General features: G+C 42.6%; 1 protein-coding gene across 3 annotated transcripts in view; it reads right to left on the reverse strand.

Moving 5' to 3' along the window:
• Positions 1-4,623: 4,623 nt before the first annotated feature.
• Positions 4,624-19,707, reverse strand: part of Sephs1 (selenophosphate synthetase 1) — a 28,928-nt gene continuing 13,844 nt past the window's right edge. For 2 of the 3 annotated variants that reach the window (XM_075970450.1, XM_075970451.1), the window contains exons 7-9: positions 17,994-18,093; positions 10,582-10,794; positions 4,624-8,833 (exon numbers count right to left, since the gene is read on the reverse strand). In XM_075970450.1, coding sequence (XP_075826565.1) covers positions 8,619-8,833; positions 10,582-10,794; positions 17,994-18,093 — 528 coding nt within the window. In that variant the 3' untranslated portion in view covers positions 4,624-8,618. The remainder of the gene's footprint in view (positions 8,834-10,581; positions 10,795-17,993; positions 18,094-19,707) is intronic. The other variant, XM_075970452.1, reaches the window with a different exon arrangement.

The following is a 19,707-nucleotide window of genomic DNA, read 5'->3' on the forward strand; positions in this document are numbered from 1 at the left end:
CCCTTTTTCTTTTTCTTTGAGACAGGGTTTCTCTGTGTAGTCCTAGCTGTCCTGGACCTCACTCTGCAGACCAGGCTGGCCTAGAACTCAGATCTATCTGCCTCTGCCTCCCAAGTACTGGGATCAAAGGCGTGCACCACCACAGCCTTCTTCACCACTGAGATTTCTAACACGTCAAAGGGAAACAGTCTCTCTCCTTCAGAAATTTCTATGTAGACCAGGCTGGGCTTGAGCTCTAACCTTGCTCTACAAGAGATGCCACCCCTCCTGCAAGGTGTGTTCACCTCACAGACCCCAGCAAAGGGCAAAGCTGAGCGGCTTTGGAAAAGTGGGTCTTTGCAGAAGTGATCTGGAGCTTAGGGTGAGCTGTATAGCTTTGATAAATATCACAGGTTTGTGGTATTTTGTTTGGTTGGTTTTTTTAATTCAATTTTTTATACTTTTTACATGTATGAGTGTTTTGCCTGTGTATGCATCTGTGCAATGTTGCTTGTAAACTAAACCTAATCTTATAATTTTACTAATAAAGACTCAGCAGTCAGATGCTGGAGTGAAAACCTGCCAGCTCAGAGGCCGAGGTGTAACTAGCTGACCTTCCTCCTTAGCCGGTGTCTTAGAAAGAGAGCTTCTCTTCCACAAAAAGGTTGCTAGACTCAAAGTCCCTCCTCACTACTTCCTGTGCCTCTCTATCCGTTTTCCTGACTCCCTCTTACTCTCTATGGCTACTCCGTCGATTAGTTGCTGACTCCACCTCTTGTCCTAGGTTGATTTTATTAATTAATGCGGTCTCAGCAATGATCAAATATCCCACAGCAGCACACCATAGGCTCTGTACATTCAGAGGCCAGAGAAGGGTGTGGGATCTTCGGAAACCAAGGTTACACTTGCCTTGCGAGCTGCCATGTAGGTGCTGGGACTTGAACCTGGGTCCTCTGAAAGAGCAGCCAGTGCTCTTAACCACTGACCCATCTCTCTACCTTCACCCCTTCTGAGACAAGATCTTGTAGCTCAGGCTGGTCTTGAACTCACTGTGAAGCTGAAGATGACCTTGACCTCCTGATGTTCCTGTTTCTACCTCCCAAATTCTGGGATTATAGGCATGCAAAATTATAGCCACCATCATATCCAGGTTCAGACTCATGTTTTAATGCTTCATACCCAGAGAAGGCACTACATTGTGAGACAGGAGAAATAAATAGTGGTGCCTTGCTGTGGGGAAGGTCACTGGGGCTGAGCCCTTGGAGGTCACTATCCCTGCTCCCTTCCTGTCCTGCTATCTACTTCCGGTCTGCCAAGAAGTGAAGAACATCCTCCACCACAGGCTGCTACCACCACAGTACTCTGCGTAAGTGCATGAGACCAAGCAATCACAGGAGCCAAAATGAATCTGTTCACCTTGAAGTTACTTTGCTCTAGTATTTGGTTCCAGCAATGTAAAAACAAGGAACACATACACCCTGGGGCCTTTGCATTTAGGTTACTGCATGGGCTCTAAAGTCAATGAAAAATCTCCCCAAAGTGACCCTGACACCCCTGACACATCCTTTGTCCCATTCCCATCTTTTCTTTAGTTTACTCTATCTTCTTTCTTTCTTTCTTTCTTTCTTTCTTTCTTTCTATCTATCTATCTATCTATCTATCTATCTATCTATCTATCTATCCATCCATCCATCCATCTAATGTCTTTCAAGACAGTTTCTCTGTAGCATTGGAGCAGTCCTGGAACTCGCTCTGTAGACTAGGCTGTCCTCGAACTCAGAGATTCACCTGTCTCTGCCTCCTGAGTGCTGGAATTAAAGGCATTTGCCACCACTGCCCTTAAATTTATTTTATGTGCATTGCTGTGAAAGTATCAGATCCTCTGGCACTGGAATTACAGAGTTGTGAACTGCTAAGTGGGTGCTGGGAATTGAACCCGGGTCCCCTAGAACAACCAGTGTGCTCTTAACCACTGAACAATCTCTCTGGCCTCCCATCTTTTCTTTTAAAACAGATTATTTTTATTTTTTATTATTTTCTGATACATGTGTGTATCTATGTGATGGCTTGTGTGAGAGAATTGGTGCTCACAGGTGTCAGAGTCCCTAGAACTCCAGTTACAGGCGGCTGCAAGCCACCTAAAGGGGATGCTGGAAACTGAACTCAGGTCCTCTACAAGAGCGGTACAGGTTCTTAACCACCACAGAGCCATCTCTCTCCAGCCTCAACCCACCCCTTAAATGACAGCTACTGAGCTACAGTATTCTGTAGCAAAGGGTTGGCAGGATGATACACACACTCACACTTCAGTTTCTGTCCCATAAAAACCAGTCTTTTAGGAACAATTTAAGAAAAGCCAGATAGTGACATTCCTGCATGTCGTGGCCGAAGACAAGCATCCTATAAATCATTAAGGGACAAAGAGAAACTTACCTTCTCCAAATTGAGTCTGACATCAGCTATGATAAAACCTTGTCTAAAGAATGAGAAGACAGGAGTTCAAGGAGATTTTTAATCTTTCGGCCTAAACTAGAAACTAAAAGCTACGTCTGTATGAATCTGGAAGATGAAAAAATGACATTGTTACTTATGGGATTATTTGGGTTGAGACACACCAAAAAACCCAGGGCAAATTGCTGAGCAAGCAATGAAGCGCAGTCAGCTGGCACAGAACTTCTCAGTTACCAAGTGTCCTGTATGGACACTTGTTTAGGAAGTACGAGGGGCAGTAGGAAGAGCGGAACAATGATCACGTGAGCAGTGGGCTCTCATACTAGAACTAGAGGCAGGGAAGGTGCGTACAAGAGCAGGAGGCTGGAATCCGAGGGCCGGCTTTAATCTGGCACGACATTTTGTGTCTTTGACTCAAATTAACTAGATTGTTTTTTGTTGTTTTTTTTTTTTTTTTTGGTGGTGCCAGGGATCAATCAAACCCAGGGCCTCAGGCATATTAGGCTAACACTATATTCCTGAGCTACCAACTCTAACCCCTGTACTTCTAAGGTGCCTGCCAAAACAAGAAGAAAGGGCCGGCCAGTGTCACTGGAAAAATCTCTTCCCTTCATCCCATCATGTGTACGTTCTTCTTGGCATTAGCCACGTGAACTTGCATTGTTCATTAGATAGAAATTCTGGGGACACGGATGCACACCTGTAATCTCAGCACCAGAGGCTGGTCTACAGAGTGAGTCCCAGGACTACGCAGAGAAAGTCTGTCTTGAAAAACAACAAAATGAGACAAATTAAAACCAAAAAAAAGAAGGAAAGGAAATAATACATCCCAACACTGGGAAGTCAGCTCAGAAGGCCACCCTCCATCTCAGTGAAAACTCGTCTCTAAAGGAAGGGGCGGTGTGTGTGGGGGTGGGGTGGTGGAGAGATGGCTCTTCCAAAGGTCCTGAGTTCAATTCCCAGCAACCACAAGGTGGCTCACAACCATCTGTAATGAGGTCTGGTGCCCTCTTCTGGCCTGCAGGCATAACACAGACAGAATATACAGAATATTGTATACATAATAAATGAATAAATAAATCTCTTAAAGAAAGGGGGTAGGAGCAGAAATGGACACGTTATCTTCTTATGTTGAAAACATACTCTCTGTAGCTTGGTCCTATAGGAATCATCTCATATGGCAGTCTCTAGCAAACCAGCTTCCTTAAGCTGCGCTCTATACTCAAGTGTGGTCTCTCCAAGTATGAGCTGGTTGAGAATGGACTCTGATGGACTTAACTCTGCAGGCCAATCAGCAGATAGACAGGTTTGGAAGGTGTGAGGGGCCGTGTTGCCTTGACCAGCAGTAGGCACCTGATACAGCCACCGTGTCACGTTGTCATCTGGGTCTTGGTTCCAGTTAGCTAGGAGTCACGGAATTAGACTTCCAGATACAAGTCTGGACTTGCATGCAGTACTTCTGCATGAAACTGCAGACAGTGCAGCAGCAGTGAGTTCCACAGCTGAAATGCCGATGCGGTGGAGCTTGTGGTTGAAATGTGCAGTGTCCCCCAGAGGCTCGCGTGTTTGAACACCTGGTTTCCAGCTGCTAGCAGGCCAGAGGGAGCTGCAGAGTGCCTGGCCACCAACCACATTCAATAAATACTTTGGCTAAACGTCACTTAGCATTCTGCTCTCGGGAGACTAAGTACTACTTTTTAAAAAAAAATCTTAGAAAATTATTTTTAAATATTAGATGATTTTTAATTATGTGTATGTCCACTCTAAAAGGACTAAGAAAATAGCAAGGAATGGTCAGACCAAGTCCAGACCAAACTTAAGCAGACAAGCATTACACCCAGTAGCTGTGGTCCATCGCTGGAGCGTGTGCAGTTATGACGGATGCTCCAAAAGGCTTGAGCAGCCCCAACCCTACAGCCTTGCTGGCGGTAGCCCGTGCACCCTTTCCCAGGTTGGCTCTACTCCCTGCTTGCAGTGTTCCTTGGTGTCTCCACTGAAGCTTCAGCTTGTCTCACCGCTTCACACATCGCTCCTGGGAGCTGCAGATGGATGAGGGACAACGAATTTCACAACCGTCTCAAGTGCCCCGAAAGCTGTATTAACCTAACATCTGAGAAATTTCCATCCTGAATTTTTATATTGCTGACTGTATGACAAACAGAAACTAGCATTTAGTAAACAGAAACATAAAGGTTCAAATGATTGTAGTTTTATTTCTCAAGATGAACCCAAACCCAAGAATATATCCTAGACATCAAATTTTATATAATTTGACTTTAAAACTATGCAAAACGCACCTGGATGATAAACATTACATCCTATCTATTTCCATGTACACGCCATTTTATTCCTGAAACACAATAATGGAAGCTACGTCAGCCTTTTCCATAATCACATCACGATTACAGGAACCATAGTGAATTTTTTTATTTTTGTTTTCTTTCATGGAAGTTTGGTTTTTGCTAGTACTGTGGACTAAACCTGGGGCCTGTGCATACCAGACAAGTACTCTACCACTGAACTACACTCCCAAGCTTTTTTTTTCTTGGCAGGGCCTCGTTAGGTTGCCCAGGCTGACTGTGAACTTGAGGTGTCAGCCTGAGTATACGGGATTAGTCCTGTGTTAGCAGGCCCAGTTGCACTGAGTTTGATGGGCTTCATTAATTGCCTTTCTCCTGGGCATCAAACTCCCTTTAAGGGCGACATGACCCAGCAGGGACAATCAACATAAGCCGTGTTGACATCTGAGGACTGTCAAGTACAGGAAACCTTAGAGAGGAGTCAAGACCTGTGTGCCCCTACTCACTGAGCAAACCACAATCATACCCACGTACAGCCAGCTTGGCTTCGGTGGTTCTTGACCATGCCTAGATGCCCAGAAGTGCTGCCCAGCTTAACTGATAGCCCCCCACTACTGCTCATTCATGACAGGATGTAATCAAAGGCAAAGCAATGCTTGTGCGCCACTGAGAGGATTCTGGAGTCTCACTGTGGCCCCTGGTGTTTCATGATTGTGGGTTCCCAATGAGAAAGGGACAGAGATTGCCACGACTGGCTGATCAGATGTGGAAGTGAGCAGCTCAAATGGGGTTTGTGCACGTGCAGATTTACCACCAGTCTTTCGAGCATCTATGTGCTAATCACCTCTGAAAATAAAGGTGTGTAGCTACTGTTTCTGTATCTACAGAGTAAGACAGAGACCTAGAACTCAGCCGTCTAAAATACTTTAGAATGTATCAAGTGTGAGCACATGCCATGTGTGCATGTGGAGGTCAGCTTGCCTTCCACATGGGCTCTGGGGATGGAACTCATATCATCAGGACTGTGAGGCAAGCACCTTGTACCCAGTGAGTCATCTTAGCAGCGCCAGACTTTTAAGGGCGATGCTGAATTCAGACTGCAAGTGTGACACTCATGTACTTATATAATCAGAACAATCAAAATACTTCCACTTATTTGTTATAAATCATGCCGGGGGCTGGAGAGATGGCTCAGAGGTTAAGAGCATTGCCTGCTCTTTCAGAGGTCCTGAGTTCAATTCCTGGCAACCACATGGTGGCTCACAACCATCTGTAATGAGGTCTGGTGCCCTCTTCTGGCCTGCAATTATACACACAGACAGAATATTGTATAATAATAAATAAATAAATTTAAAAAAAAGGATAAATCATGCAGAATTTCTAAGACTAAGTAAGATATTTCAAAATACGGAACCAAAAAGAACAAGTATGTTATTATCCAATTTTTTCCTTAGAAACAATTGGTTTCAACCCAGTCTGAGGAAATAACCAGCTTAACTTTTGACATTCCTTTGTAAAATCTCTCAACATGAGGGGAATTGGCTCTGGTGGGCCCAGCTTCTCCAGGTATAGTTAGCAATGCTGTTCGTCCTACTCAACTCCATCACAGAACTTGTACGGATTTCCAAGATGAACACTGCCCAGGGCAGTCTTAGTCTGGTCCAGAAATCAGATAATAGTGACTGTGGGATAAACTTACAAGTTCCACAGAGACTGAGCCCTATGACAGACACTTGAGCCAAGGAACGGAACTACACACACGCACACACACGAAATAAACAGAATGGCTAAGACTAGGGACCCCACACCCCTTTTGAGATCAGTGGTCCTCAAGCTTTAATGTACAAAGCCCTAAGGGGTTCGCTTTAAAGAGAGATTACCTGGCTTCGCAGCAAGAAACACTGACTCTGGGTCTGGGGTAAAGGCAGGAATGTCTCTCGACAAATGCCCGGGCGATTCCAACACAGGTTTATGAGCACTCTGAAAACAAGAGCTCTGGATCGTAAATCCATGGACCTCAAGTCCCTGGCATTTCTTTTCCAAATGAATCTTCAAAGACGATTTGCTCAGGGTATTAACCATCTAGCTTCCTCTCAACAGGCTTGCCACCAAGACAAGTGCCAGCTTCCGGAACAGATAGGATCAGCTCCGATTTCACCTACTTAAAAACAAAACAGAACCAAACCCGACAGTGTATTTTCTGCACTCAGGATTCCAACACATTTTATTTTGCAGACCACTGGTGTGTACTTTCGAGGACAAACATCGTATCAATTCCTATATAGTGTCCAATTATGTCCTTCTGTGACAGCTTCCTCTGCTCGGGGCCACACTCTGGTGGCTCCAGTTCCAGCTCCAGGTGGAAACAGGAGGTCCTGCGGCTCCTGAAGGAGATAGCCACGCTGCAGCCGCTCGCTTCCTTTCAGGGAATTCCATTTGCCCAGTGGCAGGTTCCTGGTTTTCTGTGCTGAGGAGTGGGGGTGGGAGTTTACAAAGTGCAGCTTTGGGCCCGTTAGCAGGAAGCACTGTGAACTGGAGAAGTGGTGCTTTTCTCTACTGGAGACAGGAGCGTGAGGACCCAGTGCCCTTGTGCTTAACGATGGGAACCCCAGCTGTTTCATAGGTTAAAAAGTGAGGAAGCCCCTGTTGTTTTTAAGAAACACAGATAACACCTTTGTAGACTGCCTATTTGTTCTAGAACTACAAAATTTAATTCAAGAAAATATAGGTCCCATGAAAGACTTAAAAGTTTTATAAAACTAAAATCTAGTTTTCCCCAATAAATTGTACTTTAGGCAAAACCCTCCCAAATGCTTCTAAAATAATACTAAAAAGGGCATCTGATTATACAAGAGCAATTAAAAAAATTAAATATTTATTTGAATAACAACTTTTAAATTTGAGCTGCAATGTTGGCAATGCAGGTTTTAGACAGATCACAAAATGCGTGCACAAAAAAGTATGGGCGCAGAGACAAAATGATGCTAAGAATTAGGCTAAAGAGCTGCTGATTTTAAACAAGAGGCCTGAAATCACTATACAAAATATAAAATGTATTAAATGCTACCATCCACAGAACAGTCATTATTGATTATATTTAAAAATTATTTGCGAAGTAAATTAGATATTGAATTATAAATGAGTATTATACATGAATCCCCTATCAGAAGGCAATTCCTTGTCACACTATAGAACATCTAATTACATTGCAAAAAGTATCCTTTTTCCTATTGGTAAAGAACCATTAATGGTATTACTGCAAGTATCAGGAAAGCTTTTAAAAAAAAAATTCTTTTTTTAATTCTAAGTGCTTTCCATGCAGAGTAAACCTTACCAAACTGAGTCTGAGTGAGCGACTGGAGAATGTCCTGGGTAGAAGAAATGCCCTCGAGTTGTTAGACTCAGCTCTTTACAAACCAAAGACTCAAAGGACTCATGCAACCCTCTGACGACTGGGAGGCCACCACGTCACTTACCAATTCTGCCTTTCTAGAATGTCAACTGAGACAATTTATAGACATGAGAAGACACAGACTGCCAGGTGACACTGCTCTCAGTAATGTCTGGGGTGGGAAGCACCTTTAGAAAGCGCCTATGCGGCAAGAGATACGCATCTAAAGATTCAAAATGAATCAACAGTATTGGATAACAATATCATTCTCAACTCAGAAGCTGCCTCGAGGTTGGGTGCATCTTCAGTTAATGTAATAGGAAAAGAAGGCCATGGATTTCTTTTTATTAATTGCATCCACTCACAAACCGACCTAGGGTCACCAGATGTGTAGACACAATGAGATTTTTGTTGTTCTTATCGAGTCTTTAATCAAAGTGATGATAAAGGAAATAGATCTATTTAAAAACAAAATCCAATAGCTATCTCTGTCTAGATTAGGAGGTGGCACCAGGTGTGGGATTCACGTTTTGCGTGGCTATTTGAGGTGCGACTTCGATAATCCGAGGTTTGTCGATGATTCTGGCTGTGCGGTTGCCCTTCTCTACAATCCCAATAATCCATGCTTGGTGGCCTTCGCCATATTTGGGGGACTTTATTTCTGCACAGAACCGAGCTGCTTGCTCACGTGGTAAACAGATGAGCAGGCCTCCTGGCAAAGAAAGAGCAGAGGTTACTATCTGTACGGCGCTGGGAAGGGGAAGGCTCTCTGTGTTTCCACCAGAGCTGACTTACACTGAGAACATGCTCCACTCTGCAGATAAGGGAAGTGATCTGTTGGTAAACTCCTACCACATTCAAACACTAACATCAAACTGAAAATGACCTATCTGATCACAGACAGCAACCCTCTACTCCACAGCATGGAAACACAAGCAAAAGGAAAGGTGTACGTGCGGGGCCAGAAGCACACAGGGCAGTGACCTACTCCACACTAGGAGATAAACAACAAGGGGTCCTTTACCCGGCATGGACTCCTCATCTTACTGGGAACAGTGCTTTTAAACCTAAAATTCATGAGAAAGTCTTTCCTGGAAGGCGCTAGTCTTGACTCTTAACTTTCTGCAAAACACAAAGATACCAATTTTCCTTCCTGTTTCTAACAGCCAGGCCGGAAAGTTTTGAGTTTTTAAGTGTCCAGGGAAAAACTTTCAGAAAACGAGGAACCAAATTCAATGATTGTGGCCACTAACTCACACAATACTCACTTAGTGCCCATAAGGTGGCAGAAACTGCTCCAGCCAGAGAGCGGCTAAAGGGGTTCTAACTACTTCTAGAAACACTGTTTTGAGCAGCAAGCTGAGAATGTCAAATTCTGGTAGATGGCTCCATGATCTCCACCCCTGGCCTGATACCAGAGTCTGTTACAGACTCAGGCCCCTGTTGGTCAGTTTCCTGGGAGTTGGGTCTAGGAACATGTGTAAAAGTAGTTATAGAGAAAATGAAATGGAAATGAGAAAAACTGAAGAAAAAAAAAAGGAGGTAAAGAAAACTAGAGGGTAAAGAAAGAGAAACTTAGGGCAAAAAGGAAATAACACTCTCAAGTGGTATATACACCCGGAAGGATAGTCCACACACCCTGAAGGGCAGTCCGCACACCCTGAAGACAGTCCGCACACCCTGAAGACAGTCCGCACACTGAAGCACGGTACATGCATACACCCTGGAGCACAGTACATACACTATGCCACACTTTTTAAGAGATATTATTTTTAATCATGCCTATGCTCATGAGTGAGGGTGTCCATTAGATCCCCCAGAGCTGGAATTACACAGTTGTGAGCTGCCAGATGTGAGTACTGGAAACTCTCTCTGCAAGAGCAATACATGCTGTTGGTTTTTGGGCCATCTCTCCAGCCCCATACTATTCCACTCTTCAACTGTGTATGTTTAAAACTTGATCTCAGTTCACAGCTTGGGCTGGTTATCCTCCTGCCTCTGTCCCCTGAGCACAAAGATTACAATCATGTGCAAGACACACCTGGCTACGTTTTTGGACACAGACAGGGCTTTGCTATGTTGTATAGATTCGCCTCAGACTTGTAACCACCCTGACTCTGCTTTCCAAGTAATAGGCAACACCGTAATGTTCTTCTAAGACATCAAGTTAAAATGCTTTTCAAGAAGAAAAAAAAGTAGACTGCTTAAATTTATTTATGGGTGTTAGAGTTCAAGGAGTAAGTTTTCAGTGAATCAGATATGACCTATCTTTCCTGAGCTCATTTTCCACACCAATCATGTATCAAAAAGGGAACACACTTACAGCATCTCAGTCACACTGGAGGGCACTGCAAACCCACAACAGGGAGAGGTGTGGCTGTCATGCCTGACTTCATACAAAGTGGGGACTCACAGGTGTCCCAGGCTTTCCTAGCTTGAGTAGGGAACAGGAGCCTGTACCTGACGTCTCCGGGCAGGTCCCGTGCATGAGGCCGAACATGTTCCCGCAGGCTTTGCTCACAGCTGCCATTTTGGCCAGCACTGGAAGGTTGTGAATCACAAACGACACTTCATTCCTCTGTTGCTTGGCCAGGTTCTGTGCATGGCCCAGAATCCCGAAGCCTGTGATGTCAGTGGCTGCATGAGCATTGAATGTGTGCATAAGGCCTGCAGCTGAGAGAAGCAGAGGAGTGAGTAAGAAAAATTCATCTTTCCCCACTCAGTATCCTTACGGAGATGGCACACAGCATACAGAAAGTCAACAAAGACCAGGGTCAAACGCTGGAGGCTGAGTTCTTCCTGCACCGTAAACCACTCAGCCACATGGAACCTAGGAGCAGTTCCATCAGCCAACATCCCTAGTCATCAAAGAGCTGTAAGGAAACCTGTCAAAACAACCCACAACCTACTAACATGTTTAAAGAATGTCTGACATAAGCATTCTTACTAGGGAGCTTTCTTTGTGACAAGGTCAGTATGTGATATAGGCTGGCCTCACCTTCCAAGTGTTGGGATTACAGGCATGTGCCATACCAGGCCTAAAGGTTTGCTTATTCAGAACAGCATTAGGAAAAAAGAAGCAACTGAGCATGTTTAAACAAAAACTGAACAAAATGTCATTCAGGATTCCCACATGGCCTATGGGGACACTTTGCATTAGTGCATCTGATGAGTCAAACTCGTATTTTACCGTCAACTACGACCCAAGGTTTAAATGAGGACTCATCTCTTTACTGTCTCCATGGTTTGCCTTTTCAGGAAGGTCATGATCTTTTCAGACTGGCTTCTTTCATTTAGAAGTATACAGCAGGCTTTCCCAGGCTCTTTCACTGATTGGTAGCCCAAACTGTTCAGTAATACCTCATTACCTGGACATGCCATTTTATCTGTTCATCCACTGACTAGTTATCTTGGCTGTTTCTAAGCTTGGTAGTTAAGGACAAAGGCACTATAAATAGGGCATCCACATTTCTGTTTGACAATTCCTCTGGGATAAACAGTCAGGCACACCACAGTTAGATCACATGGTTAGCAGTAACATTAATTCCAACTCTGCTGGATAGTGGATGCGCATTTTGACTCCCAACAGCAAGAGTTCCTGCTGCTTCCTGTTCTGGTTAGCGTCTGAGAGATGTGAGGAGCACTCGCTGTTTTACAACGTAACTCTCCCTCCAGGACTTAGGACCTGAGCATCTCTGGATGTCTTATGGCTAGTACAACTCTCCTGATTAGCTGTCAGTTCAGATCTTTCCATTTTGTTGTTTTTGTATATTTGAGTTTTAAGATTTTTTTCCCATGAATTTTGGCCATAAGACCACTATCAGCAATGTGTTTTGTAAAGACTTTCTCCCATGTGCCTTGCCTTTTCATTCTCTGTGTACACGCATGTGGTGTACGTGTACATGTGGGGACCAGAAGCAACTGCAGGTGTTGTTCCTCAGGTGCCATCCATCTTGCTTTCTGATTTTTAAACACCCATCATTCTCCTTTAAGGAGTACAAAACTTCTCATCTAACTGTTGCATCTGAAAAGTCACCTTCAAGCCTACTATCACCTAAATGTTCTTCTGTGTCACGCTCTTGGAGGGCTACAGTTCTTTGGCATATTTAGATCTATAGCTATTTTGAGTTACTTTTTGTGAAAGACAACAATCTTTTGGTTCTGCATATGGATGTGCACTTGTTCCAGCACCATCTGCCAAAAAGCCCACTCCCCTTTGCTCGCTTGGCTCCGACTACAATCGTACAGCGTTTTTTTTTTTTTAGTAAAAATCACAAGAAGTTTCATTTTAAAATGGATTTTTAAAAAGTAGACTATCTTTGTAATAGAACATGATTTGGTCATTCAAAATTCTCTGTTCTAGTGTATATAATGACATGGATAATAACTTAGAAATACTAAAGGAGGGGGCTGGAGAGATGGCTCAGTGGTTAAGAGCATCGCCTGCTCTTCCAAAGGTTCTGAGTTCAATTCCCAGCAACCACATGGTGGCTCACAACCATCTGTAATGAGGTCTGGTGCCCTCTTCTGGCCTGGAGACATACACGCAAACAGAATATTGTATACATAATAAATAAATATTTAAAAAAAAAAAAGAAATACTAAAGGAGTAAGGGCAGCCACCAAATACATCTGCGCTTGTAATGACCACTAGTTTAACGCAACAACAGTAAGCTGAAGGGAAATAGTTAAAAGTCATCGGGGAATACTTAAAAATGCAAACTGAAGCTGTTTTGGGGTGGACAACTATAACTATGTATAATTTTCTTCTGTACTTTTTTTGCTGATGTTTTTAAGAAAGTCTAAAATTGACTTAATAATAACAAGTTCTGGGTAATCAGAAATGACATAATTTGCAATGGCTGTTTTTATAGTTTTTTTAAGAAGGAAAACATGACAAAGACTTAAAAGATATTTTCAATTACAGTATTCATTCAGCCTTATCACTTAGAACAAGTTTTTTATAAAAAGATAATTTATGCTCTAAACAAATGCAGCGCATAAGGAAAATATAACAGACACATTCCATAACGACCCTTACATTTTCACTTCAATACCAGTCCATTCCGAAGCATTGTGATACATAAACATGAAATCACATGCAACCGCTAGTTTAACTAGACCTTTCAAGTTACACGCAATTCCAACTCGAGTGCTATTCAAGTAGTCCTTTAGTAGTGCTGTGGGGGACTCAATATCAATCAGGTATCAGAACCGTCATGATTGGAAGGTTTTCTCTTTCCCTTTACACGGCAAACTGTTTCCCTCATAAGTGAAGGGCCAAATCAAATATTCTGCAGAATTGTAACAGTACTCCTAAAACAGCCTGCACCAGCGAGAGATTTATTGCAGCAGGACAACAGGTGGGATCTCCCAAAGCAAAGACACCAAGGTTAAAGACAGCGAACACACTCCAAACAAGGATCAGAGAGACAAGAGGCTACAACTTAGGCGTTGGTTATTTCTCTACTGATTTCTATTAGTTTTTAAAATTTTTCTAGGGAGGGGAAAGAACATGATCAAAATATATTGGCCAGGTGGTGGTAGTAGCTTAAGCCTTTAATCAGAATACTCAGGAAGCAGAGGCAGGTGGATCTCTTTGAGTTCAAAGCCAGCCTGGTTTACTGAGTGAGTTCCAGTTCCAGGACAGCTAGGGCTACACAGAGAACCCGTCTCAAAAAAAAAACACCAAAAACAAAAAAAAAAAACCACACACACACACACACACACACACACACACACACACACACACTATATGTGTGTGTGTGGTTATATATATATATAATTATAATTGAAAAGTCAAACAAACAACAAAACCAAAAAGGATCTCTATTGGAGGCATATAATTCCATCTTCTCCCTCCCCCTTCTGGATTTTTGAGACAGGGTCTCACCACTTTGCTTGGGTTGGCAATAAACTTTTTTATCAGGCAGGCCTTGACCTATGACCCCCTTCCCTTAGCCTCCTGAGTAGTAGGCTTGGGAAAATATATTTGTGGAAGATCTGGGCATTCTTGCTTTAAGCTGAGTTAAATTTCACGAGAGATAAAGGTCCATGCCTAGCCTGCTTTTGGATTTGCGTGTGACGTCCATTTGTTCCAGCACCATTTGTTGAGAAGCCCATCTGCTGGCTGCCAAATGCAGCAAATTTCTACACAGCAAATACTGTAAGACAGTAGCTGGAGGAATGGTTCAGTGGGTAAAGCACTTGCCATGCAAGCGTGAGGCCCTGAATTCAGATCCCCAGAACCAGCATAAGGCCAATGGAGCATCTCCATTTCTAGCATTCCTCTGGGAGGCAGGGATGGGAATTTCTCAGAAGTTCATATATCTGGCATATGCAGCAGCAAATGAGATCTGCCTCAAACAAGCTGGAAGGTGAGGACCAACCAACATTGTCCTCTGCCTTTCATATAGTCCTACGGCACCCACATACCCATATTCATACAGGTAAGGAGGTGGGGGGGCGGCAGTGCATAAAAACTAAAAACAATGCTTAGGGGTTTTAAAGGAGCCATGAGAAGTGTCTCTGCTTAATTATAATAATATAATTACTAATTAATTAAGATTAATAATTCTATTTATATTAGAAAATAATAATTTTAAAAATATTTAACTGGTGTGAACACCAATAAAACAGTGTAAGGTGATTAAAGTAGGGCTGGAGCAACAGCTCAGCATGTAAGAGTGATTACTGCTCTCCCAGAACTCAAGGATAGTTCCCAGCACCTATGGCAGGAGGTGCACAAACTCTTGTAACTCCAGCGCTAGGGGAGCTAATGCCCTCTTCTGGCCTTCAAGGGCACCTGCACAAATGTGTTCATCCATACAGATACATAAAGACACACTAAAAAAATAAAAAAAAAAAACTTAAACTGTGTCAAGGATTGCCTTGTATATGTCAGTCATTTGGCACAAGCTAGAAACTGCCCCCATAAAGTCAGGCTGCATAAAATAGGCTTTGATTCCTAGCACTGCATAAAACTTGGTATGGGGATACACACCTGTTATTTCAGCACTCAGGAGACAGAGGCAGGAGGATTAAAAGTTAAGGTTGGTGGAAGCCAGTTGAGGTTACATGAGATTGTCTCAAAAAAACAAAACAAAAATAAAAAATCATAAGCAAATGAGTGATTCATTTCACACTGAACACTTAATTAATTTGAAGTTTAAAAAAAGGTGCTCCTTCCCTGACACTTAAGTTATATCTCTGGAGATACATTGTTAAAAGAATCTGAGGAAGGAGGGGCATAGTGAGCACACCTTTAATCCCAGCACTGAGGAGATAGAGGAAGGCTGATCTCTGGGAGTTAGAGGTTAGTCAAGGCTACATAGTGATACTTGATACTTTGTCTCAAAAAAGAAAAAAAAATCGGGACAATTGATAGTTCATTGTGTCTTTGGGATGCTATCATTCCCCAGTGATGATTGACTCTTACCACAAAAAACAACCAAAACCAGCTAAACTCTCATGGCTATTATCACAACTGCAATGTAACAAGTAATTTGCTTAGAATCCTGGTTGTAATTAGATCCAAGTGTGTGGGGGAACATGGAGGATGTCCAACAGTGTACACTGTATATCACTAATGGAAACACTAAATTAGAAGCGTGGAAATCTGATCAAGAGATCTGCTGCCATATAATGCCCTGGCTATATGTATATATACATATGTGTGTGTATATACATGCATACACACACATACAAACTCCGATCCAGTTTCAAAAGGGCTCATGATGAGCAGATGGAACATCTTTATGTTACCTGGCCAGTAAGTCTAAATACAAACACCTGAAATGGGAAAGTTTGGATTATCAGTTAATCACACAAATGACAAACTGAGTACATCTGAACTCAGTTTTCAAATGCCTTGTCCTTCTTGTAATGAACGATTAGCTTTAGAATAGTCTTTCCTAGGGCTGGAGAGATGGCTTAGAAGAGTGCTGACTGTTCTTCCGGAGGCCCTGAGTTCAATTCCCAACAATCACAAAGTAACTAACAACCATCTATAATGAGAGCTGGTGCCGTCTTCTGGCATGCAGAAATAACGCTATAAATAATGAATAAAATCTTTAAAAAGAAAAATAAGTCTTTCCTTGGCATATTTTGAAGCCTGGAGGCAAAATCTGTTCAGCCAGGGTAATTTTACTATACCCCTTATTTACAGGCTTTGTCTATGGCCAAAGCAGCTATTTTACTACAACTAAAGCAATAGCCAGGGCCAGGAAGAAAGCAGTCAGTGAAGTACAAACTCAAGCCCCAGAATCCAAGTGAAAACCCTGTGCTTGGTGCCATATGCTGGGGAGATGGAGACAGGTGGATACATAGGGTTTGTTGCATAGCCAGCCTAGCCTAATGGGTGAGCTCAGGTCAGTGAGACCCTGCCTCAAAAAGGTGAAGGGCACTTAAAGTTGATCTCTGGCCTCTACACAAACATGCACACTTGCAAGCAGCCACCTATTTAAATATGTAAATATATATGAAAGAAAAGTAACATTTGACATTTGTACGGCATCCTGGTTTATCATATTTTATGTGATTGCAAAAAAAAAATCCTCCATTCAAGTAAAACAAGCCACTATCTCTTAACTAGTTTAAGGTCATGCACTAAATTTTGTGAAGTGATTGGAATGAGTAATGGCCACCATAGGCTCATATATTTGAATATTTGGTCACCAGCAGATGGAACTGTTTGGGAAGGATTAGAAAGTGTGACCCTGTTGAAGGAAGTGTGTCACTGGGGCCAGGCTTTGAGGTTTCAAAAGTCTAAGCCATTCCCAGTTAGCTCTGGCTCACTGCCTCCTGCTTGTGGATAAAAGACATAAGCGTTCAGCTACTGCTGTAGCACCATGCTCCCTGTCATTATATGAAATAGACTCACCCTCTGAAACTAAAGCCTCTAATACCCTTACTTCTGTAAGTTGTTGCCTTGGTCATGGTATTTATTTTGAAACAGCCACAGAAAAACTAAGAGTTCATTTCACAACTGAAAGGGTAAACTGTTTCTTCTGCAGTTTTAAATTAAAAAATAACTACGTGTATGTGCACATGATAAGAAGTGTTCTTAGAGGTCAATCACCCAATAGAGTAGCAACTGAACTCTGATCTTCTGCAAGAGCAGCTGACTCCTTTAACCCACTGAGCCCCCTCTCCAGCCTACCTACTGTTTTGTTGGTGGTGTTTTTTGTTTGTTTTTCGGAGACAGGGTTTCTGTGTGTAGGCCTGGCTGTCCTGGAACTCATTCTGTAGACCAGGCTGGCCTCAAACTCAAAATAGTCATCTTCCTTCTGCCTACTGAGTGCTGGGATTAAAGGTGCGCCCGGCCCTACTGGAATTCTTATACCCTGACAACTGGCTTGAAAGAGGAGGAAGGCACATGTGGACATATAGTGAGAAATTATCTAACAGTTACATCTAACACTTTCGTACTGCTGTGTACAGGCTCTCCTCGACTTACAACAGAGTTCAATGTGATGTTACTTTCACATTAAAAAGTTGTCAAGTATTAGGGAGCTGTCATAAATGAAACTATAAATCAAATACCACCTGCCTATCCAAAACAGGCTTTTCCCGTGTCTTTTTTAAAATTTTATTTTTGGTGAAAGGCCATGTTGTCTAATGTTTTTCTCACCTCAACTTGTGTTTCCTGCAAGCATTAAACATTGTTTTCAGCTTAAAAAATAAATAAATAAATACCACCTGCCTATAGATTCCCAGTAGTAATCTACAGAACCAAAGCAGGCACCAAGAGAAGATGTTTAGTCACCAGCCATTCTCTCCTCCAGCCTAGGTTTCCTTACTTTTCGTATGACTGAAGAGCTGGAAAAAAGACCACTGTGAGTTAAGACTGGATGTAGGCAACTAAACCTTACCTGTCCTGTTGAGTCGTGCCATGTTCATCATCGCTTCTTGGTATGCCAATTCTACATCTTCTTGGGTGACCACTAGCTTAATTTTATTCCATTTTTCAGGCTAGCCATAGGAACACAGGTGAGAAAGAGAAAAGGAAAATGTGATTCATCTTTATTTCTAAATATTTGTTTTCTTAGTCATCTTCTGGGACTGGGGTATGTGTGATATGTGTGCAGAATGCTAGTGATCAAACCCAGGGCCTCACAGATGCTCAGCACCCTGAGCTACACCCGAGTACTGGGAATCTTATTTATCGAGTATGTGAAGACACAGAAATGCTCTAACACTGCTCTTCTGTGATTAGTGTTCTCCACTGGAACGACCACCACGCCACTGTCTGCTTAGCCCACATTTCCACAGTGAACTATCAGAGCATGCTGGACCTGTAACCCTCTCATCTGCATCAACACTGTTCAAGGGCTGAGGTGCAGTTCAGGCAAGCACTTGACTAGTACTCACAACCTTGAGTGCTGTAACAAAAACAGAATTCTTCCTATGTCCTTGGCTCACTTCCCATCTCCTCTATTAGGTAAATGGCTTTTATTTTTTACGTTATACTTTTTATTTTAACTGACTCCTGCAGTGAAGCTATCTTGATGAAAATGGATGTGAAATTTTCAACTGTCCATGTGGATAACAGCCTTGGGTGAGCAAACAAGGGATCATCAAAGGGACAAAAAGGCCTTGTCTGATTTTCAAAGAACGTACAGCACCACGATGTAAGGTTCATGGCACAAAGATAGCATGGACCACTAATCAATCATGTGATTCATGCATTCATTCACCTGCCTTGAACTACACTATAGACAATACCCAGGGGGCTGGGATGAGGACTTAGTGGTAGAGCTCGCCTAGCATACCCTTAACCCCATTACTCCCACCTCTCCCAGAAGCCACTCTGATATATGTACCTGTCACTCCTTGACTGTCAAAAACCAATATCCTCAGACTATAGATTCTAAAACTATTTGACAATTACATCTGACCTTTATTAAATAACAACAAAATCCAAAACAAAACCAACCCCAAACATTATATTGCTACACAGTATGTGGAACTTGCTTTTTAAAATTCTGAGTACTCACCAAAAATAAATAAATAAATAATAAAGTAGTGGTGTCTGAACCAGAAGCCCTGCGATTTCCTAGTGACTATATCAAGCTGATAAATGGCTGATAAATGATAAGTTTTTATTACTCTTTCCCAACTACTTCTCAAGATGGTGGTTATAGAAATTAAACCCACCATGACATATGAGGGGAGAGCAAAAGTTTAGTGACTGGAGCTGTCAACAACAAAACCCTAGAACGACAGCTCTGTGGGGTAACGCTCAGGAGAACCAGCCCTCTTCATTCTCCAGGAAAGAGCCACACATCTAAATGTTTTCAGTTACTAATCAATGGAAAGGCAACACTAGCATATCACAACAACCCAGACCCCATGACTGACATGTCAACAACTAACCCTATTTATATCATTTCAATCCTGGGCTCTCTTCTCAGCACGCACTTGGTGACTAACAACTGTTCTAGAGGGACCCAGCGTCCTCTGCTGGTTTCTGCGGGCACTGCATGTGTGTGGAGCAGACTTAAGTGTAGACAAAACACCCATATACATAAAATATAAAAAATTAATGAATTTGAATTCATGTCCCAGAATTCTCGTCCATATAAT

Source organism: Microtus pennsylvanicus, chromosome 4, assembly GCF_037038515.1.
Source record: "Microtus pennsylvanicus isolate mMicPen1 chromosome 4, mMicPen1.hap1, whole genome shotgun sequence".
Lineage (NCBI taxonomy): Eukaryota > Metazoa > Chordata > Mammalia > Rodentia > Cricetidae > Microtus > Microtus pennsylvanicus.